The 22,845-nt window shown below is 50.0% G+C and overlaps 10 protein-coding genes across 10 annotated transcripts; 5 read left to right on the top strand and 5 right to left on the bottom strand.

The window, feature by feature from the left end:
• Window positions 1-207: 207 nt before the first annotated feature.
• On the bottom strand, window positions 208-1,694 carry EDB91DRAFT_1148744 (uncharacterized protein). The gene is made up of 6 exons (XM_041319351.1): window positions 1,347-1,694; window positions 1,280-1,296; window positions 1,189-1,227; window positions 1,053-1,135; window positions 689-1,002; window positions 208-618 (listed from the first exon to the last, which is right to left on the bottom strand). The coding sequence occupies exons 1-6, from the start codon at window positions 1,635-1,637 to the stop codon at window positions 298-300; spliced, it is 1,065 nt and encodes a 354-aa protein (XP_041174451.1). The 5' UTR covers window positions 1,638-1,694; the 3' UTR covers window positions 208-297.
• Window positions 1,695-1,751: 57 nt separating this feature from the next.
• EDB91DRAFT_1148743 (telomere stability and silencing-domain-containing protein) lies at window positions 1,752-2,691 on the top strand. Its single transcript, XM_041319350.1, has 3 exons — window positions 1,752-2,148; window positions 2,200-2,408; window positions 2,463-2,691. Exons 1-3 carry the CDS (start codon window positions 1,772-1,774, stop codon window positions 2,621-2,623), a joined length of 747 nt encoding a protein of 248 aa, XP_041174450.1. The 5' UTR covers window positions 1,752-1,771; the 3' UTR covers window positions 2,624-2,691.
• A 133-nt stretch (window positions 2,692-2,824) lies between these two features.
• EDB91DRAFT_1057339 (uncharacterized protein) lies at window positions 2,825-5,042 on the top strand (the record flags this gene model as incomplete). The annotated part of the gene is made up of 2 exons (XM_041314068.1): window positions 2,825-3,048; window positions 3,104-5,042. The coding sequence occupies 2 exons, from the start codon at window positions 2,825-2,827 to the stop codon at window positions 5,040-5,042; spliced, it is 2,163 nt and encodes a 720-aa protein (XP_041174449.1).
• Window positions 5,043-5,342: 300 nt separating this feature from the next.
• Window positions 5,343-7,234, top strand: EDB91DRAFT_1251318 (uncharacterized protein; the record flags this gene model as incomplete). The annotated part of the gene is made up of 5 exons (XM_041323364.1): window positions 5,343-5,556; window positions 5,614-5,963; window positions 6,020-6,200; window positions 6,254-7,014; window positions 7,070-7,234. 5 exons carry the CDS (start codon window positions 5,343-5,345, stop codon window positions 7,232-7,234), a joined length of 1,671 nt encoding a protein of 556 aa, XP_041174448.1.
• Window positions 7,235-7,302: 68 nt separating this feature from the next.
• EDB91DRAFT_1148724 (Trimethyllysine dioxygenase) lies at window positions 7,303-9,531 on the bottom strand. The gene is made up of 11 exons (XM_041319349.1): window positions 9,281-9,531; window positions 9,022-9,221; window positions 8,883-8,967; window positions 8,764-8,824; window positions 8,620-8,716; window positions 8,469-8,568; window positions 8,323-8,419; window positions 8,179-8,273; window positions 7,809-8,125; window positions 7,673-7,758; window positions 7,303-7,623 (listed from the first exon to the last, which is right to left on the bottom strand). The coding sequence occupies exons 1-11, from the start codon at window positions 9,386-9,388 to the stop codon at window positions 7,424-7,426; spliced, it is 1,446 nt and encodes a 481-aa protein (XP_041174447.1). The 5' UTR covers window positions 9,389-9,531; the 3' UTR covers window positions 7,303-7,423.
• EDB91DRAFT_1148714 (putative 1-pyrroline-5-carboxylate dehydrogenase) lies at window positions 9,515-12,413 on the bottom strand. The gene is made up of 15 exons (XM_041319348.1): window positions 12,269-12,413; window positions 12,146-12,224; window positions 11,859-12,094; window positions 11,791-11,804; window positions 11,541-11,741; window positions 11,385-11,488; window positions 11,276-11,326; window positions 11,193-11,220; window positions 10,774-11,143; window positions 10,560-10,728; window positions 10,321-10,510; window positions 10,159-10,271; window positions 10,013-10,107; window positions 9,736-9,962; window positions 9,515-9,688 (listed from the first exon to the last, which is right to left on the bottom strand). Exons 3-14 carry the CDS (start codon window positions 11,975-11,977, stop codon window positions 9,914-9,916), a joined length of 1,503 nt encoding a protein of 500 aa, XP_041174446.1. The 5' UTR covers window positions 11,978-12,094; window positions 12,146-12,224; window positions 12,269-12,413; the 3' UTR covers window positions 9,515-9,688; window positions 9,736-9,913.
• Window positions 12,368-13,944, top strand: EDB91DRAFT_636801 (uncharacterized protein). Its single transcript, XM_041327962.1, has 3 exons — window positions 12,368-13,014; window positions 13,065-13,488; window positions 13,538-13,944. Exons 1-3 carry the CDS (start codon window positions 12,463-12,465, stop codon window positions 13,807-13,809), a joined length of 1,248 nt encoding a protein of 415 aa, XP_041174445.1. The 5' UTR covers window positions 12,368-12,462; the 3' UTR covers window positions 13,810-13,944.
• On the bottom strand, window positions 13,944-14,794 carry EDB91DRAFT_636682 (uncharacterized protein). The gene is made up of 3 exons (XM_041327961.1): window positions 14,579-14,794; window positions 14,427-14,529; window positions 13,944-14,374 (listed from the first exon to the last, which is right to left on the bottom strand). Exons 1-3 carry the CDS (start codon window positions 14,732-14,734, stop codon window positions 14,079-14,081), a joined length of 555 nt encoding a protein of 184 aa, XP_041174444.1. The 5' UTR covers window positions 14,735-14,794; the 3' UTR covers window positions 13,944-14,078.
• A 1,196-nt stretch (window positions 14,795-15,990) lies between these two features.
• Window positions 15,991-17,857, bottom strand: EDB91DRAFT_1148701 (uncharacterized protein). Its single transcript, XM_041319347.1, has 2 exons — window positions 16,185-17,857; window positions 15,991-16,125 (listed from the first exon to the last, which is right to left on the bottom strand). Exons 1-2 carry the CDS (start codon window positions 17,463-17,465, stop codon window positions 16,051-16,053), a joined length of 1,356 nt encoding a protein of 451 aa, XP_041174443.1. The 5' UTR covers window positions 17,466-17,857; the 3' UTR covers window positions 15,991-16,050.
• A 443-nt stretch (window positions 17,858-18,300) lies between these two features.
• Window positions 18,301-22,642, top strand: EDB91DRAFT_1338085 (uncharacterized protein). The gene is made up of 5 exons (XM_041325606.1): window positions 18,301-18,365; window positions 18,412-18,806; window positions 18,857-18,907; window positions 18,961-21,311; window positions 21,356-22,642. Exons 2-5 carry the CDS (start codon window positions 18,629-18,631, stop codon window positions 22,337-22,339), a joined length of 3,564 nt encoding a protein of 1,187 aa, XP_041174442.1. The 5' UTR covers window positions 18,301-18,365; window positions 18,412-18,628; the 3' UTR covers window positions 22,340-22,642.
• Window positions 22,643-22,845: the final 203 nt, after the last annotated feature.

Genomic DNA, 22,845 nt, shown 5'->3' with positions numbered 1-22,845 from the left:
TGTCTGACTTTTCAAGCCTACAGCGGGGACGGCCCGTCGGCCCGGGATTTCCGTTCTGACAAATCTCCAGACCACACGCATTTACTATATATAGCTGTCGATGAGAATAATAACTAGGCTAATAATATGTACCGGCGCTCGGACCGTTCACACCATATCGGTAGCTGTAACATCAATATTAATCCTTAGCTTGATCGTTCGAAGAGGTGATCAGGAATAATTTATTTCCAATACAACAGAGGAACAGCTACGAGATGGTCCATGCAATATAAAGATATCGAAAGCGTCGCAACAATCTTACTCGGCCTTCCCCTTTCCCTTGGAGTTCCCGGCACCATAGACCAGCGCATCAACGCTCTTCTGTCTTCCCTGAATGCTCAGCAGCTTTCCCCATACGGGTGTGAGTAAAGGCAAAAACATCGCTACACGATCTTGGTAAGCAGCATATGCAACGGGATACTTTCCCTTCGATATCGACTCGCTAAAAATCGTCGAAGAGAAGAACAGAGTACAGAGAACTAAACATGGAACGAAGGGGGCGAGAGATGCGAGCGAAGTCGGCGGGAATCCGAGCTTCGGTGAATCAGGTGAGAGGATGGGAATGAGGGTGATTATAATCTGCGTATGAAAGCGTCGTTAGTAATGGGTTCCAACGTTGAACGGAACCGTGAACTGTAAATGTACATACCCAGAAAGTCTGTTCGCACAGGAAATTTGGGTGCCGCGACCAAGCCCATAAACCGCGTGTTGCAAATCCCCGTTCAGCATCGTGTTCGGTCCATAAAATTCTTGCACCAGGCCAATCATTTGGGTTCAGCCTGCCGGAATGTTTGAAGGTCTGGAAAGAGTATTGTTGGTTATCCGCAACAAACTCGGTGAGAATTGTGAGAAATCCCAGCGTGCCGAGGACAAAATCTGAAGTCGAGAGGGGCGTGTGTGGTTGAGCCACCGCACGAGCCGCAGGGAGGCCCAAGAGGAACAAGATTATGTTTTGTGCGATTGCTGGAGTCGGATCAGTAGGATTCTTGATACGGATGACGTCATAGCCATACCAATAAAAGTGAGGTTAAAAACTTGGAAGAGGAAAGGGGGGATTCTCTGTCGCAGAATTTCCCAGCGATAATCTTCATCCTTGCTTTAAACACGTTTAATTTCCTAGTTATATTAAGTAATGAAAAACGAGCGTACAGGTTAAATAGACCACGCCGCCAGGTGTTATAACTTAACCTGTGGAGCGTGAGATTCATCAGTGAATACGACGAAGGCATTTCAAACAAACCTGAACATCCATGTCACCTGAATATTGTTAAGCTGACGACAACGAATCAGGCGGATGAGATACTCACCACCAGACTTGCCATAAGCAAGGCGCGTTGGCTGTAGGTCTCTCTCAGAGGGGCGAGGAGAGCGTCAGGGGTGTATGGAAAGAAAAAGGTAGGTGCGACGGATGGCCAAAGTGGCAATAAAGCATAGTATACTGTATATATTGTTGGGAGAAACGTCCAGACTCTGTCCACCTGCGACACGTTGCCAGTGAAGATGGAGAGCACGTATGTGGCAACAGTCATGGCCACACAGAATTTGACGGGCCAGACAAACATAGGTGCCTCATTTGTGAGTACCCGCCAGGAATCCATGTCGATTATAAGGCTGCGCAGTCGTCTTTGCTGGTGTCGGTAAAGATGATGGTTGCGCTGTTACAGGGGTGATTGCACGGTTGAAATTGGCCTACACGGTTACATAATCAAATCGGTCTTGTTCGCTGCCTGCCATGTCTACCACAGTTCTTTTCTCGACATTTCCTCCATTCCCAACTCTTTCTCTGTCTGTTTCTCCAGAAACCCGGTTCGATGACCTGTACTCTCTGCTGTGCGAGCGCTACTCCGACCTCCCTCCTTCAGGGGACTTGAGAATTTCGTCTCATGCAGGATCAGTCCCAACGCCGGACACCCTCATCTCTGATATTCATGGACGAGATGTGACTCTTGTAACACTAAGACTGATTCCTCGACTCCGAGGTGGCAAGGGAGGTTTTGGTTCGCAGTTGCGTGCCGCTGGTGGTCGCATGAGTAGTCAAAAGACCAGCAACAACGACTCATGCAGAGATCTTAGTGGGCGCAGGCTCAGTACCATCAAGACCGCGAAAAGGTATCTCATACTCCTATTTCATGCTTTTATGTACTGACAATGTCATTTTAGGCTTGCGGATTACATGGGAAATGAAGATGGACGGAAGAAGGCTCAGGCTCAGGCCAAAAAAGCCAAGCTGGAGACACTCGAAAAGAAGATTGCAGCTGCGTCAGGAGATACGGAGGCTGTTGCCGGTAGGAAGCATCGGTTCGATGACACAGAATACCTCGAGGAAAGCAGAGAAATCGTGGACAACGTCAAATCTGCAGTATCTGCAGGCCAGTATACCACAGTTCGCTACATAATTTTTGCGCTGACGTTTCAATTTGCAGGTCTCATGAAGAAAAAGAAGAAGGTCAAGACGACCCACACGTCAAGCTCACCCGAGTCACTCACTCCAAAGGACGCCCTCACTGAGACAGCGGTGAAATCCCCAGCTACCACACCTATTGCAGTGGCCACAGCTGTCGCTGTCGGAGTCGCCAGCGCGTAGTTTTTACTTGTCGTTACTTTCCTCTGTAATTGTAGTTTATTGGATAATGTATAGTCGTTGTACTATCAGACCATGGAAGTCATTTTAGCTCGTCGGTATTATTCGGTTCCTTCACCACGCAGTTTGTTTCTCTCTTACACGTTCACGAGTCACGATAAAAGACTTCTTGCTACAGGTCTCTCACTCACAGCATCACTTGTGATGCGCCTTCCACCGCGCACACCCAGTCGGGTGTTCCTTCAAACGGCGCGGTTCTTTGCCACCAGTGCACCCACTCCCCGAATTCCCCAGACCATCATCGAAAAAGTTGTACAAAAGTACTCAGTCGGCCTCCCCAATGGCAAAGTCGTCAAGGCGGGCGACTATGTCATGATTCGCCCGGAGCATGTCATGACGCACGACAATACTGGACCTGTCATATCCAAGTGTGCTTGTATTCTTCTTCCTTCTCAATACATTATTCATATGATGTCTATGTAGATTCAAGTCCATAGGTGCAACGAAAATCGTTGATCCCCGGCAGACAGTATTCACCCTCGATCATGACGTCCAGAACAAATCCGACAAAAACCTTGCAAAGTATGCTACGATTGAAGCATTTGCGCGAACACATGGAATTGACTTCTATCCTGCTGGCCGTGGCATTGGACACCAAGTCCTCGTAGAAGAAGGCTACGCATTCCCTCACACCCTCACCGTCGCCTCTGATTCTCATTCAAACATGTACGGAGGCGTCGCTTGCGTGGGTACGCCCATCGTGCGCACAGATGCGGCAGCCTTGTGGGCCACGGGGAAGACTTGGTGGCAAGTCCCTCGCATGGTCAAGGTAGAATTGCGGGGAAAACTTGCGCCAGGCGTCACCGGCAAGGATGTGATTGTCGCGCTTTGCGGGTCATTCAATAGCGACGAAGTCCTTAACGCTGCAATCGAGTTTACTGGGGAGGGTATTCCTGCACTTTCGGTCGACGACAGGCTTACAATTTCGAACATGACGACGGAGTGGGGCGCACTAGTAGGCGTTTTCCCTGTCGATGACACTCTTTTGGGCTGGTACGAGAGGGCATTGGTTAAATTAGATCGCAGGACGTTTGCCTCTGAGTCAATACCGCCTCCCCCAGAACACCCACGCATCAATCGCCGCCGCCTTGACGCTCTTCGAGCAACCAACCTCACGTCCGATGTCGGCGCCCAATACTCCTCGCACCTAATCTTTGACCTCTCCACCCTCGTCCCGCACGTCTCTGGTCCCAATAGCGTCAAAGTCTCTACACCACTTCCCAAGCTAGAATCCCAACAAATTGCGATTCAAAAAGCATACCTGGTTTCATGCACCAATTCCCGCGTCTCTGATATTGCTGCTGCCGCGTCTGTCGTCGAGGGCAAGAGGATTGCAGAGGGCGTCGAGTTCTACGTCGCAGCTGCGAGCTCGCAGGTGCAGGCTGAGGCGGAAATGTTGGGGCACTGGGACAAGTTGGTTGCTGCAGGAGCCAAAGTCCTCCCAGCAGGCTGCGGACCATGCATTGGGCTCGGCACCGGGTTGTTGGAAGAGGGTCAGACGGGCATCAGCGCTACGAACAGGAACTATAAGGGACGGATGGGTCACCCAAAAGCTCAGGCTTACCTTGCTAGTCCTGCAGTTGTTGCCGCGAGCGCTATCAAGGGATTCATCTGCTCCCCCAACTCTCTCGACTCAACCTCCCTCCCTCCTGCGGGCGCACCCACATTTTCTATCGCATCTGGGTCTTCGGACGCAGCAGAGGTCCTACAAGCAGAAGAACCCCTCTTCTCTGGCTTCCCCGCAGCCTTTTCAGGCCGCGTGCTCTTCGCGCCACAAGACAACCTGAATACCGACGCACTATACCCCGGAAAATACACCTACCAAGACGACATCACTCTCGAACGCCAAGCACAAGTCGTCATGGAGAACTACGACCCGTCATTCGCAGCCCACGTCGCTACTATCCTCCCTTCGTTCTCCGCATCAGACGACAGCACCAAGTCCGGTGTGGTTTTGGTATCGGGGTATAACTTCGGCACTGGCTCTTCTCGCGAACAGGCTGCTACCGCACTCAAGGCAGCTGGAATCCCACTCGTCATTGCGGGTTCATTCGGCGACATTTTCAAGCGTAACGCCATCAACAACGGCCTTGTCTGCCTTGAATGCCCTGAGCTCGTCGCTGACCTCACTGCGGCGTACGCCAAAGACGGTGCACGTGGGGCAGGTGGACGTGAAGGCGAACTTACAGTGGACAAGGGGCACGAGATACGCGTTTCGATGACAGACGGGAACGTTACTCTGCGTGCTTCTGACGGAGAGAAGACGTACAAAGTCCGCACGGTGGGTGCAAGTGTGCAGGAGCTGTGGGTGTGCGGTGGACTTGAGGGCTTCATCCTCAAGTCCATACAAGCGCAGGCGTGATGGTTGCATGGTGGAGTATTTAGGTGAATGTGTTGTCTACTTGTGCGTCTCGTATCTGCTATCGGAGATAACAAGCCGTTTTCCTTGCGGGATGTTTTCACACTGATAAGGGGTTCGTAACAGCCATCCACCACATTCGCATTCAGGCCCCGAGCCAAAAATCCCATTGGCCGAGATACGGCCTTACTACATGTATGTCATTATGGAAGTATGCATTCACCCTGTAACGAGATTAGAGCCAGGGAAAGCTTCGAGTTGGACAAGTTAGTTCTTTTCCTTCCACCATCCAGTCGGTGTACCATGCTCTTCGCACTGTTACAAATTGTACAATGGCTTATTTTTACCAGTTCGCGCATGCTGGCCACGCAGCGGCCCTTCGACGTGCAAGGTCTTCGTGACTTCGAGAGCTCCTGGCAGCTTGACCAGTCACCACCCATCAATAGAACTGGAAATATCATTTTCAACACCGCAAGCTCGTTGCTCCAACATTGGCCTAATACACGCTATCGCAATGGTAATTATCCGCGCAGTTTATTTCAGCCTGTGACTCCATGAACCCACATCCCTCCAGGACACACTATAGTTCCTGGCACGATCCCTGTGGGCACTCTGTTATACCGCGGTGCTGATGCGCCTGAAATACCCGATGCCGGTGACTGGGTCGCAATGGACACAGAACACTCGACCATCTACTGTAAAGGATCACAAGAGACTGGGTGCTGGCACCTCACGTTTGCTGTCAAGCGCCCGTTAAAGATAATTTACTTCGACGGGAGCAGCGCAGTCAAACTAGAGGGAGGACCAATGGACACGCAGGATATAATAGCGTGGTCAAGGGCGCGTCCTGACCGACTTTTCGATGAAGAGCTACGCATCCACGATTTATGTAGGTGGGGCGCGAAGTATGCTGTTGATGGCTTCGTGAGGTCTGAATATTTCTTCATGATGTCAATTTAAGATTGATCTCACCCTCGCAGGATGGAGATCGATTTGTACGTTTCGTCTTCGATTTTGCAAAACCTCCTAAGAGTACGCTTTGCAGCGAAGTCATGCTCTGTGATTTTTCTAGCGGTGTTGAAGTAGTTTCGATCCTCAATATTGAAGGCCTTGGTATACAGCACAAATTGCCTCCCACTATACCAGACGACCCCGAGAGCTGTACGTGGACGAACAAAGTACATTCGCCCTTCTCACTGACAGTTGTCATTTAGTGTTACGCGCTTTCGAGATAAGGCATGCTGGTTCGTGGCACGATCACCACCCTGGCGATGGACGTATAGTCCTTGACTATCCCGGTCTCGTCTCTTTTTACGATACGGACCTTGCACCATCTCTCGTCCCGTTCCGTGCAGGCATAGAGCGGTGGGATCAGCGTGCAGGGCTGATATCTCCAACAGACGCAACAAAAATCAAGGAGCGGTTGGAGTACGTTCTCCGAAGACCATCACCTGCAGTCAGTGGGGTAGACTGGAAGACCCTGTTCCAGGTCATCATTGACCGATATTCCGACCGCATCGAGCTGGTGCTGTACCTCCTTACATCTGCTCCACAGGATCTTGATTGTGCGAAGAGAGTTCAGACACAGTTGCGCGTCATGTTAACGCCATACGTGCTCAAAAGCACTATGATCACGAAGGCGCACGACGTGAAAGCCACGAACGCGTGGGCAGCCCCAGTTTTTAAGCAGTGTGCATCATCATATCCGTCCTCCATTGCCACCCTCCGAGCTGCGATGACCCCTTCAGAGCGTCTACTCTTGCAAGCCCTGGAAGAAGTTACGCACGAGATATGTCGAGTTATAACAAAAATGTGGGCGTCGGGCATTCGTGCACGTTTGGAAAGCTCAGAAGAATTGCCTTCGCCGGATCACGTCCGCGAATTAACGGAAGAATGGAAAGAGGAAATGGTGAATCTGACGAACTGGCTTGATTGGAGCACGTGGGTGAAATGCAACCCCACGTGTGCCTTCGAGGTATGTCAACGATTGTGTCCAAGGTCACTTTCTGAACGAATCTCACTGGCCCTAGGAAATGTGCTACTTGCCCTCTTGGCCACCAGGACTTCCCCTTCCTTTGCCAGGTGAAGAGGACATTTTTGCATTTTTGCCCGAGGGTAATGCGGGCAGCCAAAGCGATGAATGGAGGCGACCACAGCCGACATGCATCAGGCGCTTTGAGCCCTATAGATTTTGATGACATCACGACCTGAGTAGGCTGAGCCAATGTGATTCTAACGCCGAGAGTAACTAAAAGTAATATATTCTTTGATCTATGTGGCATTCTGAAATTGATTTAACGCCTTGCATACCTTACTTGTACCGTCATAACTAATCAACATCGAACCTGCATGAAGGACCGGAGGCCCAATAAGTAGTCCCTGAATCATAAATTGGAGTTCCAAATGCTCCTGCCGTCCTCGGGTCTCCCTGCCTTGTTCTGGTCATCATTAACAGCGCCTTCGAATGTCTCCTTAAGGACAGCGAGCTTTGAACGGTATTCGTCTATGCCGATGTAAGCTCCACACACACGGCGCTTCCCGTCAAAAGCAGAACGGCCATGAAGTACGCGATGGTTATCAACCGCTATGGACGTGGTTAAGCCATACAGTAGGCACGTACGGATAAGACTTACTCAATACAGTACCGGGACTAAGCTGAACCCAGTACTCTGAATCAGGTTTCGTCAAAAGTCCGTTCCAAATCCTAATCGCTTGATACCTGGGTATCTGGATTCAGCAAAGCATTGATTACCACCACATGCAGCCTACCATTCCTCCACTTCGTCTGGTGCCAAGTGGTTCATGACGCTTCTATCATCGTTGTTCCACCTCACTTGCACAAGTTCTCCGGTGCCTGGGTGATATCTCAACGGGGGGTACATTGCAGGGGGACTTGGAGTGTACAGTGCTGACGGCTCTCCTGCTGCATGGGCTGGAATAGGTACACGGGAAAGAAGCTCATGAAATTTCGGATGCAGCTCCTTCATGAGGGCGGCGACATAGGAACCATCTACGAGAAGTGTTGCTCCTCCGGAGCCTTCAGTGTGGGATAGGAGATGGAAAAGCTGAACACCACAAGGGTCAGTCTGTGTTCACAATCGATGAGTGACGGGACGAGAACTACGAGGATGCCCCGTACAAAATAGGTGTTATCAGTATGTGCACCCAGTGCCATTGTAGTGTACGCGGTGTCCCCCTTTGAAAGGTCAGCAGTGAATTCCCAAAACTTCCCATCTACGGGTACTCAGATTAGGGAGAGAAGGTGTTTGTATGGAGGACGTACACTGAGTTTCTCTGATGAAGCCGATACGTTGGCAGAGTTCCTCTGTGGCCTCAGGCGTTGCAGCAACCCCTGACACGAAGCAAAAGCCAAACTTCTCCTGTACAAGTATAAGATAAGCACCTAGATCTCTCGATTTGCGAACGTACAACGTTCGTCAGCCACTTATACAATCCATTGTCGCTCATGGCCTCGGCATAAGTCACAGAGGGTGGGGACTTCTCGATCTTTGATCCCCAAAGAACTTTCCTAGTCGCATTATAAGCATCAGGTGCAGATTACGGAAGAAAATATTCACACCGGTTGGGCGCCGTTCGAAGAGGTGGATCATATGTGTTGGCTTGCAGCCATGTCCATGGGTAAACCGAAGAGTGAGATTCGGTGCTAGTTCCAGGCCCTAGCAAACGATAAAAACGGGTTAAGAACTCAGCTGGGCCAACATACAGACAACTTCGAGGCCATCTGTTGACCCTTGTACATGTATAGGTTTGATATCTGCTGGAATCTGCAAAAACATCTCTTCTCAGTAAAGTAAAGACACCAACACCATCATGCTGAAATACCTCGAATGTGTTGACTAGTCGCTGCTTTGTTATTGGGTGGAAACAGTCTGGGCATCTGCAGTGGTCGCGTAACCAGATGTGGTGGCTGACAGTTTACATGTTCAGTCTCAAGAATGATTACAAGGTGGAACGTCCATACAATCTAGACCAACGCTGTGGGCTCCAAAGAACGGAAACTTTGTGTTCATCAGCGTTAGCGATGGGGATATCACTGTGAACTCTCGGTTCCGTGACGCCCAACTGCTCCGAAGAAACGACTTCCCTAGCTGCCGCGGAGGAGATAGGGCGACTTCTGGTCAGCGAACTGTGCGTCCAGCGAGATTCAAGTATGCTAGAGATCTGATCATCACGACCATGAAATGAACTCCAAATGGGAGCATAGAGATAATACGACATACTGTCAAAAATGATGGCCTCCCTGGTGTGGACTGAGATAAGTGTCTCACTGTGCCATGGTGCCAACTCCGAAGCGGGATGTGCAACCTTGCGAAGCCCACCCTGAGCATTGCAATTACAAATAATGGTAGATACCAGGCCTAGACTCCAGACAAGGTCAACTAGTAGCTTGACTAGTAGTAGGGCATTCGTTCAGAGCTTTGGTCCGACCGTCAAGTTGCCGCCGCGTTATAAGTTAGTACGTCAAATTCGGTGGTGCTTTCCTAAAGTGGAACAAACGCCCCTGAGGAATAAAGAAAGAAAACCGTAAAGGTGCGTGTGGAGGGGAACTACAGTACTTATGTAGTCAGGACTAGTACGACAACCACATTCAATGATAGTACCCCATCGCCCTGCACACACACATGATTCTTCAATGACTTCAGTTATGTGCAGCACGCCAATGAGCGGGACGGACCTTGAAGGAGACCCTGACAAATTTACAACGAGTTGCTAAAATTAAATCCGCAGATTTTAAAGAGGCGCAATGGTATGTTACATTCAAAATAGCAGGAGAGATACACTGTGTCATCGCAAGCTTTTTAACGTATATCACGGGAGAATAGGGGGTGCAAAGTATGGCGAATGTCTACTTTTCAGAGACGGTGTCCGATGTTAATGTGAACAGCCTTCACATTGGTATAGCTGAAACAGAAGGTCAGCGGAGGCTACCACACTATCACATATCAACTCACTGTTCCAAAGCATATTCGCCAAGCTCACGCCCAATGCCTGACTGTTTGAAACCACCGAACGGCACGTTCACTTCGGGAACGTTATGACAATTGATCTATGCCCACCACGTCATTAGCTGTCTTGACGCTAGCATACTCATGCTCACCCATGCGGTACCAGCTTCGATGCTATGCGCGACTCGAATCGCTCTGTCTATGTCTCTGGTAAAGACAGAGCAGGCAAGGCCAAAAAGAGTATCGTTTGCCTGTTCAACGGCCTCTACGCCATTTTTTCAGAACTTGGATACATCCTTGAAGGATGTACTTACCCTCTTCCGTGGTGAACTTGATGATCGCGGCTACAGGACCGAATATCTCTTCCTGCACGATCTTCATGGTCGGTTTGCATTCCGTGAAAATAGTCGGTTGAATAAAGTAACCCTGGTCTCCGTGGCGTTCTCCACCGACATGGACGGTTGCGCCGTCCTCTTTACCAGATTTGATGTATCCCATGATCCGCTGAAAGAAAGTGAGCAGAGGTAACTTGCTACATAAGATGGATGCTCGCCTCAAATTGTGTCTGCGAAACTTGTGGACCTTGGTAAGTGTCTCGTGCAAATGGGTCGCCGACTTTTAAGGACAAGGCATGTGCAGTGAACCTCTTCAAAAATTCGTCGTATATCCCAGCTTGAACGAATATGCGAGAACCTGCGGTGCACGCCTGCCCGTGATTCATGCTGGAGGAGGGTGAGTAAGGCTCGACAATCATGCATGCGACATACAATATTCCGTGCGCGACCCACTTCACCGTCTGCTCTAGGTCTACATCGTCGAATATAACACTGGGGCTCTTACCGCCAAGCTCAAGAGAGACCTTCTTCAGGTTGGACTTGGCCGCGGTTTCCATGATCTTGCGTCCAGTAAGAGTGCTGCCTGTGAAGGCTACTTTGTCGACGATATTGTTTTCACTGAGGGCCTGACCTGCGGTACTACCGTATCCGTTTACGATATTGATGACGCCATCAGGGAAGCCCGCTTCAACAAGTAAGGGACAGAGACGAAGCGCCGTCAATGGTGTCAGCTCAGATGGTTTCAGGATGACGGTGTTTCCCGCTGCTAGAGCTGGGCCGATCTTCCACGACAGCATCGAGACTGCATCACGTCGTTATTCACTCACTGGACACGGATGAAACGAACATACGAGGGAAATTCCAGGGAATGATCGCGCCCTGTAAGATGCTAAGTTCGCAAGCCTTCACATCGCGATGGAGTAGGAGCACAGACCACGACTCCAATGGGCTCGTGACGCGTATAAGCCATCTTATTTTCGTTCGTCTATCAGGTGGGTAGATATCAGATTTATCCCCGAGCAGACATGTGAGGTCTTTCTGACCTCGATGGTTTTCCCTTGAATCTTATCCGCCCATCCCGCGTAATACCTCAAGACAGCGACAGTTCCAGGAACGTCAGACCTCCGGGCCATGTTGAAGGCTTTGCCTGCACAGGGATCTCATTACAAGCAACAGGTATGACTGAAGTATCACCCTACCTACGTCCAAAGCCTCCAAGGCAGCGAATTCGTCGGCGTTGGCTTCGAGGAGGTCTGCAAGTTTGTTGAGCATCCTGCCCCTTTGCGCACCAGGTACCTTCAAGCCCCAGCGCTCTTTGTAGGCCTTCTTTGCAGCTTGAGCAGCGATCTCGATATCTGCAGCAGTGCCAGCTGCGACCGAGGTTATGACTTTTCCGTTGACTGCATGTGCTATCAGAACTGATCAAGGACCAGTAGTTAGTTGACCCACCCGGATTTATGACCCTAAGTCAGTCGGGCATTAGGTACATGGTGATTACGATGAAGGTAAGCACATACTCGATCGTGCCTTTCTCGACGGGATCAACAAACTTTCCATTGATAAATAGGCCAGTGGGGACCGTTGACGTGCCCTTGTAGGTTGGTGTGTCAAACTGATAAGTGAAAGTGGAAGACATGGTTGGTGTGACGTTATTAGAGTTGTTGACAATGCTTTTATTGAGTCTTAACACTCTGGCAACTGATTATCGCCGGCAAAGTCGAGCCGGGAGGCCTTCTCCAGCACAGCGGACTTCCTGCCGAAGAGATTTTGATACTAGCCGTAGACGGCGACGAATCAACGTTACTTCTTCCAGCACGCACCGTCACACCGGTATAATATTGTCCCAGACTGAGTTTGGAGTCTGTCGCAATGAAATCACCACTCTAATTTATGTCAGTGCTGGGAAGCTTCTTGATCTGCTACTTACAAGTTAGAAGGAGTGCCAGTACTGGTACACGCCGTTCGTGTTATCAGAGATAGGACTGCAAGTAGCACATGGTACGATTAACGTTGAGAATCAATCTCTAGCCGCCGCAGGCGGTGTCGTGAGAATGGCGTGGATTCAAAGTTATCAGGACCTGAGTTGTGCCGCAGCGCTCGCGCCTAGGCTTATTGTGTGCCATGCCTGCACACTACACACCCCTACCAACGCAGCAGTCATGCCGAGATACTGATCGTGAACTCAACGACGCCTTTGAGTCCGACGGCGATGATGATGAATACAACGAACGTGCACCACTGAATCGTGCTAATTCCCTTTCCTCCGCCGCAGATCCCCCCAAAAGCACGTCAGGTAGTACAACAATTCCTGGAGCGTACGACTTTGAGCGGAACTACGATTATGACCGCCCTCCCCCCGGTTCTCCTCCGCGCCCTCTAGCTACTACTTTGCCCAATGACATAGGGAATTCAAACGGCGAATTACCGACCTCCCCGTTGGGGACGACATTGCCTCGTCCATCATTCCTGCGTAGGGCAGTTGGAGCCATCTTACCCACCCACTACGTGCGCATACCAACTACTGAAACGCCCGCTGGGGTGAGGGGCGGAGGGACGCAGAATGATGGAGTCTTCTCAAATGTTGTTGCGATATCTGCCTCCTCAGCGCCGATCCAAGCTGAGGATGGCAGTATCTACATGGTGCCTGAGGAGACGCAGAGCACTGCTCCACCTGTATGCCTATACCCTGTTTCTGATATACTTCACCTCACTATTTTTTGAAGTCTTATGCGGCAGCCCAGGCAGATGCTGTTCCCCCGTATTGGGATACAATTGTGCATGCTCCTGCAGGAATGGACACCGATTCTGGGATGATCGTCGGCGATCTTCCCTCAGGCTCCATCCTCGCATTCGTTTCGAACCTCTTCGTATCATTTTTCTTCCAGTTTATCGGCTTCCTCCTCACGTACCTCCTGCATACTACGCACGCTGCAAAGTTCGGCTCGAGAGCTGGCCTTGGACTGACATTGATCCAATATGGCTTCTACTCTCGTTCCGTAACGGATAACATGCTTCCTGCGCCTGACGGCAACGGTCCTGCTGATGACCTTATGCCGCCTTCATCTTCCGCTCCCATGCCTCAGGACAACAACATTGTTCTCAAGGTGTCTTCACGGGAGTGGCTATCATTCCTCTTAATGACTCTCGGTACGCATTACCTACCTTCATCCTGACTGCTTGCTTACCCGTCACACAGGTTGGTTCTTGCTACTTTCCTCTTTCGTCGGTTTTTGGCGTGTGAAGAACTGGGAGTCAGCCATCCGCGCCTCAAATGCACATGAACCCCAATCACCCGAGGATATCGCTCGTGACATCGCGACGAGGCGAAACCTTGAGCAGGCGTTTGATATTTTGCCCCCTGAAGAAAATGAGCACACGTCTCTCGGCTCTACATTCGCAGTTCCGACACAACAGGAACTTACAGACGCAGATTTGCGGGCCAATTTGAGGGCCGCAAATCTGTTGTGATGATACTGTGGTACTGTATAACATATTATTTTGATTTGACTTTGGCATTGGGAGTATATGTTTTGTCTCCTTGTTCTCCTTGTGATACCTAGTTACTGTGCCTAATCGATTATTTGAAGTACGTTGTAATTTACATTTACATGAACCAATTTTTTCAGGCTGCATAAGAAGTTGGTGGTCTTTGGTGCTGTTCTCGAGGGATTTGCGGTTACACTCCCGACGCTAGCAGGACGATCATATAGAAAGCACAAACCACCTTGATAATAACGTTAACTGGTATCCAGAGCGTCGTCCTTCCCCTCATCTTGAGGAGACATCTCCTTCTCCTTCCCCTTGTTGCGTCGTTTCTTGCGTTTTCTAGGTGGAGCCTCGGCAACACTCCCAGTCATGCGTCCAAGTGCGCGACCCGAATCTTCCGCTGGCGCGTCATGGCTAGGAGCATTACCAGCAGGAGCTTCATGCAATCGTTCGGGAGACTTCTCCTGTAGCTGCACCTCCTTGAATCGGATACGTCGCTCGGTGACGCCGACATGCGTTAAAGCTCGCGTATTTCTTTCAGAATCAGCTTTTATCAAGAGATGAGTCAATTTACCTGGAGGCATGGGTTATTCACTCACTTTTACCCTCCGTGAATAAAAGCTCCGATCCAAGGAGCGTATCATGCCGACCCCGGAAGAACGAACCAGAAAGCTGCAGAAATGGCGTAGGCGTATCCAAGCCCTTTGATTGCCTTGTAGTGATGCCACGATAGATAAGGTCTTGTGCTTACTACAAGCCTATAGGTTGAGCTGCTGGGAAGTAGGGTTGGCTCAACAGTACCGAGGTCAAGCGTGACGTAGGAGACCTCGTCTTCTGATAGATACTCTTCATCGGGACCGAAGGATTCCACTTGGCGATATCCTGTGAAGGGAGATGTGGCTGCCATGATGGCTGGGGGCCTTGCCTGAGACCTAGGTCGTTACCAGCTGCACTTGGTCCTTGAATATATTTTGAGTTCAGTGTTTGGATCCCAAGCTTTTGCCAAACAAACTGCTAGTCACGTGCTAATTGGATACTTAACGTGCACGGCATCGATATATCGTTCTTAACTCATTCACTCCTATCGACCTGAACCACCCAGAACTCCCTATCTGTCGGCTGCCAGTCGAACTTCCACAGAACACGCTTTTGGTCATTGGCAACGACATGCCAGACAGTCCTTATTTTTTATTTTTTATTTCCATTTGGAGAAAAAACTATTAATGTCGGCTAATTATTCCAGCCCTCCGCTACTCTTCACCTGGGTGTGCCACCTTTGGCGAGTCGTTGCACACTCGATGACAGGCATATAGTCGTACATCACAGTCGAGCTTCCCGGGTGGATCATTAAATAATTCAAGCCATTCCTTCCATCTGTGCTCCAGGTTTTGCCTTCTCTGTCTGGAAATCGACCCCTCACCATTCGAATCAAACACCATACACACCCACCTCCTCGCTACATTAAATGCGGTCGAAGATACATGCCATATTTCTCACGAGCAGATCGTCGAATCTTCGAGATCTTGTTTGCTGGATATCTTCCGCACACCTCAGTTGAGAACCTTACAGTGTGACTGGTCAGATATCCGGAGATTCTATGTACCAAATCTCAGTCGCCTACACATCGTCGATGATCGCCTTCCTGGCAGTCAATTCACGTCTACTCCTACCGATAAAAATATACGATATGGGCTGCCCACTCATCTCCACCTCACATCCGCTTCCGCCGGTGTCATACGCTCCACCTCAGTGATTTCCCCTCAACTGGAGACCATCGCCGTGAACTCGATTGAGTGGGATGCTCGCGCTAAGAGTCAATATTCGGCCACGCATTCTTGCTTTCAAACGATGTCTCTCTCCATTCTTCGTTGCGAGGACAACCTTATCGGAGTATTCCGTGGATCATATCTTTTCGTACTCCAGAAATTAAAATTAATCACCACAGTGGGGAAACAACAAAAACTGAAAGTTAATGTCATTATAGCAGCGCTTGCAGCCACTACATCTTGCAACATCAAAGCGATAGACTTACAGACGGTCGACGAAGTTGATGTGGATATGATCAAGCCGTTACTCTCAGTAGGCCGATCAATATTGGGAAAGGAGAAGCGATGCAACGGTGTGAATTGAGTTGAAAATGAGTGACCTTGATAAACACAATCCGTGCATTTTAAAGTATGGAAACGTTGGTGTACAAAGTAGTATCATGCATCTAAGTCTATGTCATACCCGTCGCGAATGAGCTCTCATCCATCTGATCGATCTCTCAATCTCAGCAACTTTTTGATCATAAGACATCTGCACAGCACCAAAATCAGAATCTTGACCGCTGACGCATGATAAGAAAAGGGGCATACACATGAAAACCGGGACATCTTCTGCTGTCTCGAATATTGTCTTTCAAGACGAACGGCCTTCTCAGTTTTACAAATGGTATGATCAGGATAATTGTCGCGCGGAGGAGACGCATACCCGCCAGGGGGTGGCATAATAGAGGCAGCAACCGCGGATAAGTAGGACGAAGGAGATGCATACCCGCCAGGGGGTGGCATGATAGAGGCAGCAACCGCGGATAAGTAGGACGAAGGAGATGCGCTGTGTTGGGAGGATGACGTGTATTTAGTCATATCCTCCGAGTCGCAGAGGGTGACCGACTCCGCATATCCCGTGGTCGTAGAGGAATGACTAGCGTTCCTCTCTATTTGAAGAGCCCGTGGGCCTGCAAAAATGACGTCGATGTGGAAATCCGGAAGATGGTACAGAGGGATGTCATGCACCACGCCTGGTGATTCGGGCTCCACAGACACTTTGAGAGAACCCGCTTTGGGACTGGTTACTGGTTCAGGAGCGACAGGTGGATGGGCCAGCCAGCTTCTTGGCTCGTACCATGCGCGGAAAGGCTTTGGTGCCACGATCTCGAAATTGGTGCCCATGTTGCGCTGCGGATATACCAATGGTTGGCCAATGGCTCCATAATTACGCTGATCGTCGGTCGGGATATGAACTTCGTCATCTCCCCGCCTCCAGTCGTCTAGGCGATTCCAGTCATCATTGTCCCATGGACAAGTAACTGCAAATAGATCGTCTTCGTATTGGATGCATCTGGAAGGCGCCTCATTGCCTTGCACCGTGGGCTGAGTCGAGCGGACGGCTGAGCCAGCCCATAAATCCTCATGGACCACTGCCATGATGCGAGTGAAATTATCCATGAAAAGGTCCTTCTGCACTGCTACTGCGTGCCGCCAGTAATTCACAAAATAGTCCGCGTAGCCAGGAGTGCGGTCCGGAAAGGACAGATTGAGCCAGTTGGAGGAAAGGCTGGCAAGACCTTCCAGATTCAAAGAGTCAGCAAAAGCACTGACATCTTGGGAGTTCACGGCCGCCTTCCGTTTGGAAGAGCGTCTGCGCCTAGAAAAGTGACCACGCCGATTGCGCCTGCGCTTAGATTTCTGAGTAGACGAATTGTTGGAGTCTACTGAAAAGTGGGAGGTGTCTGGTGAAATGTCTTGGGCGATGACAGAGAAAGGAGACATGACTTCAGCGTCGGAGACGCTGGATTCATAGGGGGAATACAAGGGAGTGAAGCCGCACTTCTGGATCCTGCCAGATGTGAGGAGTTGCTGTATTTCAAAAGCCATTGATGAAGAGAAGTTGAATAAAGTATGTGCACGAAGGTGTTGTTGTTATGCTAGAATGATGAGAGTTGGAATGCGAGAAGCTAACGATGTTAAGTTGCTGGTCAGAATCGTAATGACGAACCTGAGACATCCGCACTACAACTGAACGGTGACGTGATGCACAGTCTACTGTTAGTAGCTTAGCTGGTGAGCTGCAGTTAGGCAAGCCTACGGTAGAGACTTTGTGGCGCTGAGGGTTTGGCGGGCGTTGCAACTCGGTATCCGCCACAGCCCATGTAGTATGACGAATGAGGTCTAGTCAATCCATAGTTCCATCTAAAGGATATATACTGCTTGCTTGATCGATTACCAGTAGTACTAGCATTTTGTAAGCTGAACAATTTGAACTGTTTGGCAGTGGACAAAATGATTTTACCTTTTGAGATCAACATGTTTAAAACACAGCGAATTCGCTTTTGCAGGGGAGTCTCCTGATTGGTTTCTGCGTTACTCGCTGTCGTTTTCCTCAAGACTGCTATATCGTTTCCCTTTCGATATTCACCTTCGCTTTCGCAAACGTTCGAAGACGGACACAGCTATCCTCCTAGGCATGTGCAGTGTGAGCTCTCGGTGGTAGCTTTGTGTTCTTGATCACCCACACGCACACGAAGATAGCCAAGAATAGAGCTGGTTTGACTACCCGGGCCTGATTCCGAAGTCGAAGTTTACAGGCCTAAGTATCAAGGTCTGACTGACTACGGAAGACTAAGTATGCATCAGGTATAACTTATACTAGTGACCCGAGCTCACTGCTGCTCTCATACTGACTGGAAAATTACGTGCAGGTAACCTGCAGATCTGTTCATCGTATACACGGTATTACACAAAAGCACATCAAGTGACATAGTCACGGTATCGGTAGTACGTAATAATGATTTGGGAATTGCGATGTTCACTCATGCCGCAGCACTACCATTTGTCATGAAACAAGTAATCAAGCCTATGTAGGACCGTCCTTTTGTGCTTCGCGAGCTAGATTAGTAGAATCCGAGCACCATGAGGATCACGGTCCGACCTTCTATAAAGCGCTCAGTCAACTTGAACAAGTTCAAGTTGTCGCTGTCCTTTTTGAATCCTGGCTGGTCAATCTTCGTTGGCGCCAGCTCGAAATCAACCCCAAGATCATGGCTCACCCTGTCTTATGGAGAGGAAAAGTGTTCTTCTATCCTATTGGCAATACATCTGCAGTTTGCCTCACCCAGGATCTGTGTCCAACCGAATACGCAGATATGCTGCTTCTTGGGTGCGGCGACCCAAGGCATATTCTTTACACCGTATATACAAACAGCGCTGGCTTGCAAGGTAAAACCATGTTCGAAGAATCTTTGATGGTGCTAATGTTCTGTGTTCAGGGTCACGAAAACTGGACTTCACTTGCTGCGACATCGAGAGTGCAGTTATTGGTGAGCCTGAACCCAGCACTTAATGCGTCTTCCTGAGATAATGTATCAAACAGCTCGTAACGTTATCTTGTTCACCCTCCTTGCCGATAAAGGCGCTGTGCAGAGATTGCCACATATTTGGAACATCTTTTTCCATTTTTTCCTCGATAAAGCTTCCCTCGACCTGCTCACATCCCAGTGTAAGAAGTTAATCGAGCTATCTAGTACTCTCGATAGCTGGAACAGTGGTCCATATGGTCACTTCCTCCGTATCTGCACTGCAGATACTCTCGCTGAGTTGCGACGCCTTTGGCAGCTCTACATCAAGACGACCACTTTCTCTCCTAGCCAGGCAAAAGCATTTCAATCTGCATATGCTGCCGATATCAAGGCTAGCAGGGCTCGGTTTAAGGACGTGTCTACAGGAAGTCGGGCAGCTGGACCATTGTCGATGTATGCGACCAACATAGCGGTAGATCACTACAACATTTACTGGGAGACAGGTGTATGCTCTGCCACCCGTGAGAGACCCTCGGAGGTGTCACATCCAAATCCAACCTTGGCATACTCCATGGCTGGTGACAAATTTGCCGTCCACTATGGAACGGATCCTCTCGCTTGCTTCCACTTGGCAGAGGCCCTTGCGCCAGCGGTCGGAAGCTCTCCAGAGGACTTTACTCTCAAAAACGTACTAGCTGTTTGCAAGGCGCAGTTTTCCAGGTGGTGTACTTCGGTTTCCAAAGTATTGCATGGTCACCATCCATCTTCGAGCCCGCTCATCATACGTTGCTTTGTGGGTGACGCTCTCAGCTTGTCCCAAGCCATTGGCTACTGCCGCACCAGGAAATCGACATCCACACCATTCCCTGTTGCACCTTGGAAGCACGGGTGCATCACACTTGATCCTGACGCTTATGGAACTTGTGCGCAGTCGCCCGCACCGACCGCATTCAATGTCATTGATACCTCCAACCTTCTCGATCACGTCGGATTGTTGAACGTCCTCGCTACTACTTCTTCCATTCTCAAGCGAACTCCATCCGCTACGTTGTACACGGAAGGTCTCGCTGGAAGCAGCACAGAAGACACATTGTCACAACAACTCTGTGGAGATATCGCGACTATTGGTCTGCTCCTCGGCCTCATTCCCTCGTCCTTCGTATCGCAGTTCACGAACCGGTCGAACATGCATGAGATAATCATGCGGGTGTCACAACAGCATGCTTCCCAGAATCACGAGCGCCTCACCTGGAAGGTGATCGGCGGGGCTGAGAGACTCGTGACTGATCCTGACTGCCCCATCGACATCGCTCCAGAGCAGCTCGCGGGCGTCCTCTTCAACATTTACCTCGGCCTGTTTTCTCATGAAAACGCGGCAAAAAGGTTGGCCATGTCGAAGCAGACGTCCGCGTCAGCTCAACACTCGATCGTACATTACCATCGTCGTTCCTTCGCGGAGATTTTGCGTGTCATTAAGAGGAGAGTGATCGCAGATTGGGATTCAACCATGAACATACTTCTCGGTAAGATTCAGAATGACAGGACCCTTCTGACCGGGATGAACTATTACCAAGAACTCGGCTGCCAGTTGCACCTTGCCGGTGTTTTCACTGCGGATTGGATGTCCCTTGAAGAGGCACAGGAGACGTATCGCGTTGGGAGGCCTGTTGTCTTTCGCGATTGGAAGACCCTCTCACAAACTGTCTGTATCGTCCTCGTCGTCCCCCGGAATCGCCTTCAGCCGCTCTTACCCGATCTTGACAGGACTGGAACACCTGTGTTGCAGTGCCACGTGAAAGGCGGAATGACTTCAAATGCATTCTCTTCCATCAACACAGTGTTCGGTACCGTTAAGATCAGCGGCAAGGGCGATGGCAAAACTGCGGCCATTAATGAGGACGCCGCTGGACGGTACGGAACTTCCCCTCTCGTGGTGTGGTTCCGGCTGCCGTCCTATGTGCTGATGAACCAGCCTCGTTCGCGGGTCATGTTATCTGTTTTCCCCACCCCAGCGGCTTCCTCACTCGCCACGAAACTGGGGCTTGATCTTTCCTTATTCTGCGCGGACCTAGGAGACGAGAAATTCGTGCACGTTCTTCAACAGTGCCCTGATGCCGGCCCAGAGAGTCCCGAGGATAAGCATATGCAGATCGACAGTCGTTCCATGAAACCATCTGGCCCATCCACATTCGTCACGTTAGATAAAGGATGCCAGAAACCTCTGACGTTCACTACTCGTGTGGATATCGTCGAACCGGAGATGAAAGCTTCTCTGATCAGCGGCGCTACTCCCACTGTGAATCAAGCTTCTATGAATTCAATCGCCATCGTTCTTGGAAACCACTCTTTGGAATTCCCTTGCCCACTTCCTATTGATGCCAAGAAAGTAAAGTTCCGTATTGCACGAAAATCGCTATACATCGAAGTATGTCTTCTCTCTGTGTATCTCCAAATATTCACTCGGCGCAGGTTATCCTGCCCCTGAAACTTGCCCTTGGAGGAACCAACATGATGAACATGTTTCCTGTTATTCCTCAGGGAGGCGATCTTGTTCTCTGGAACATGCACCGCGTCAACCTCGATCAATGTGTGCCTTTCAGCATCGCCAACGAGAAGGCTCTTCAATGGGTTAACCCTCACGTCTTCCTCATGATATCTGAGCGTGAAAGAAGCATCCCCCGGAAATTGTCAACAGGGTCCACGCTATTGGATATCAAGTATACACTTCATGGTATCTTCGGGCACGCAAGCTGGCTCTCGAAGGGCAAGCCCCCTCTAGGGTATGCCATACAGGCGACAGAAGAACGCAAGATATTTGTTCTGTTCTACATCACGGACCTCCGCTTGGACGTCGGCTCGCACACCATTGTCGCTGATACTTGGGTGATGCCGTCTTCTCCCACAGCTGAGAACTTCGAGGCTTGTATGCATCTGACGCCTGGCAATATACTGTCGGTTGCGATGGGTGTTGAGGAGAGGAAAGCATGGGCGCACCTCCTCGTAGCCGCGACGGAGCGCTGCCGTACCTGGGAGCACAAACCCACCTGCGAGTATCGCGTCCAAGGCGTCATCCCTCTCACTTTGGAGCCAGACAAGAGTCCTATTTGTTCTTGTGGTGCCGGGGTGGGAACAGAGGCGTTTGTGAAGAAATTCCCGATGCTTCGATCGCTTGCGCCTTGTTTGACGAGGGCAGCGATTAGTCCGCTGTTCGCGCCCTCGTACTTGGACAAGGTCGGTAATCTTGAAGGTGCTGCTGCTGAGATGGGGACTCCACCGACGCCTGCGCCAGCACCAGCGATGCGTAGTGGTTGCGCTGCTTGTGGAAAGGCAGAAAGTGCTACTGGGTCGTTGCTGCTCTGTGGCAGGTGCAAGGTTGTGCGGTATTGCTCAGAGGGCTGTCAGCGCAAGGACTGGAAAGAGCACAAGAAGTCCTGTGCAGTACCATCTTCCTGAGGAACTCGTCGTTCGTCCCGAGTAGATGTTCAATTGTGTTGATTTTTTTTTTGCTGAATCCAAGCACAGGCATCTCCATCTTTACCTGATAATCGTTTCTCTCTTGCTCTACAAGTTGGTACGAAGTTACATTGCCTATCCCCACTGACATGTCATGAGTGTCACTTCTGTTTTGTGTGGAGCTCCTCATGTAGATAAATGTAGGTACCTGTACTGTTTGTAACTTTAGGATCAAATTACGACTTCCATTGACGTGATCGGGCTACATTCGCTTAGATATATTTGGATCAAAACAAAGCATCCATTACCACCGCGGTAGCATCAGGAAACCCACTGCCGAGCGAAGTGACTCGTAGCAGCTTGTAGCAGCCAGTAGCAGCTGAAAGGACTAAAGCCTCCATACTGGCTCCGGGACTTGTTCAGTCAAAATTATAGTTTTAACTTCAAATGGTTTAGTTTGATTTGCTACGACGTGCTACCCGAGCTCCTGTAGCATTCGACTACTA

The sequence above is a fragment of the Suillus paluster genome, assembly GCF_016628075.1.
Source record: "Suillus paluster strain FC165 chromosome Unknown EDB91scaffold_52, whole genome shotgun sequence".
NCBI classification, from domain to species: domain Eukaryota; kingdom Fungi; phylum Basidiomycota; class Agaricomycetes; order Boletales; family Suillaceae; genus Suillus; species Suillus paluster.
The sequence above is the reverse complement of the archived record's forward strand: the minus strand, read 5'-3'. Positions and strand labels throughout refer to the sequence as shown.

Bases quoted from the DNA above. Each gene is read 5' to 3' on its own strand.
- EDB91DRAFT_636801 (XM_041327962.1), top strand. From the start codon at position 12,463: ATGCCTGCACACTACACACCCCTACCAACGCAGCAGTCATGCCGAGAT. The intron at 13,015-13,064 runs GTATGCCTATAC...TATTTTTTGAAG, and splicing joins CGCAGAGCACTGCTCCACCT to TCTTATGCGGCAGCCCAGGC. The intron at 13,489-13,537 runs GTACGCATTACC...CCCGTCACACAG, and splicing joins ATTCCTCTTAATGACTCTCG to GTTGGTTCTTGCTACTTTCC.
- EDB91DRAFT_636682 (XM_041327961.1), bottom strand. From the start codon at position 14,734: ATGGCAGCCACATCTCCCTTCACAGGATATCGCCAAGTGGAATCCTTC. The intron at 14,530-14,578 runs GTAAGCACAAGA...AGGCAATCAAAG, and splicing joins GCTCAACCTATAGGCTTGTA to GGCTTGGATACGCCTACGCC. The intron at 14,375-14,426 runs GTGAGTGAATAA...TCTTGATAAAAG, and splicing joins TTTATTCACGGAGGGTAAAA to CTGATTCTGAAAGAAATACG.
- EDB91DRAFT_1338085 (XM_041325606.1), top strand. From the start codon at position 18,629: ATGGCTCACCCTGTCTTATGGAGAGGAAAAGTGTTCTTCTATCCTATT. The intron at 18,908-18,960 runs GTGAGCCTGAAC...TGTATCAAACAG, and splicing joins CATCGAGAGTGCAGTTATTG to CTCGTAACGTTATCTTGTTC. The intron at 21,312-21,355 runs GTATGTCTTCTC...CACTCGGCGCAG, and splicing joins GAAAATCGCTATACATCGAA to GTTATCCTGCCCCTGAAACT.
- EDB91DRAFT_1148744 (XM_041319351.1), bottom strand. From the start codon at position 1,637: ATGGATTCCTGGCGGGTACTCACAAATGAGGCACCTATGTTTGTCTGG. The intron at 1,136-1,188 runs GTACGCTCGTTT...ACGTGTTTAAAG, and splicing joins CGGCGTGGTCTATTTAACCT to CAAGGATGAAGATTATCGCT. The intron at 619-688 runs GTATGTACATTT...TTTCATACGCAG, and splicing joins TGTGCGAACAGACTTTCTGG to ATTATAATCACCCTCATTCC.
- EDB91DRAFT_1148743 (XM_041319350.1), top strand. From the start codon at position 1,772: ATGTCTACCACAGTTCTTTTCTCGACATTTCCTCCATTCCCAACTCTT. The intron at 2,149-2,199 runs GTATCTCATACT...ATGTCATTTTAG, and splicing joins ACCATCAAGACCGCGAAAAG to GCTTGCGGATTACATGGGAA. The intron at 2,409-2,462 runs GCCAGTATACCA...TTCAATTTGCAG, and splicing joins CAAATCTGCAGTATCTGCAG to GTCTCATGAAGAAAAAGAAG.
- EDB91DRAFT_1148714 (XM_041319348.1), bottom strand. From the start codon at position 11,977: ATGTCTTCCACTTTCACTTATCAGTTTGACACACCAACCTACAAGGGC. The intron at 11,221-11,275 runs GTCTGTGCTCCT...AGCATCTTACAG, and splicing joins ACGAGCCCATTGGAGTCGTG to GGCGCGATCATTCCCTGGAA. The intron at 10,729-10,773 runs GTATGTCGCATG...ACCCTCCTCCAG, and splicing joins TGGGTCGCGCACGGAATATT to CATGAATCACGGGCAGGCGT.
- EDB91DRAFT_1148724 (XM_041319349.1), bottom strand. From the start codon at position 9,388: ATGCTCAGGGTGGGCTTCGCAAGGTTGCACATCCCGCTTCGGAGTTGG. The intron at 8,717-8,763 runs GTATGTTGGCCC...ATCGTTTGCTAG, and splicing joins AGATGGCCTCGAAGTTGTCT to GGCCTGGAACTAGCACCGAA. The intron at 7,759-7,808 runs GTAGGCTGCATG...CCAGATACCCAG, and splicing joins CCAGACGAAGTGGAGGAATG to GTATCAAGCGATTAGGATTT.
- EDB91DRAFT_1148701 (XM_041319347.1), bottom strand. From the start codon at position 17,465: ATGGCTTTTGAAATACAGCAACTCCTCACATCTGGCAGGATCCAGAAG. The intron at 16,126-16,184 runs GTATGCCCCTTT...GGTGCTGTGCAG, and splicing joins AGATGTCCCGGTTTTCATGT to ATGTCTTATGATCAAAAAGT.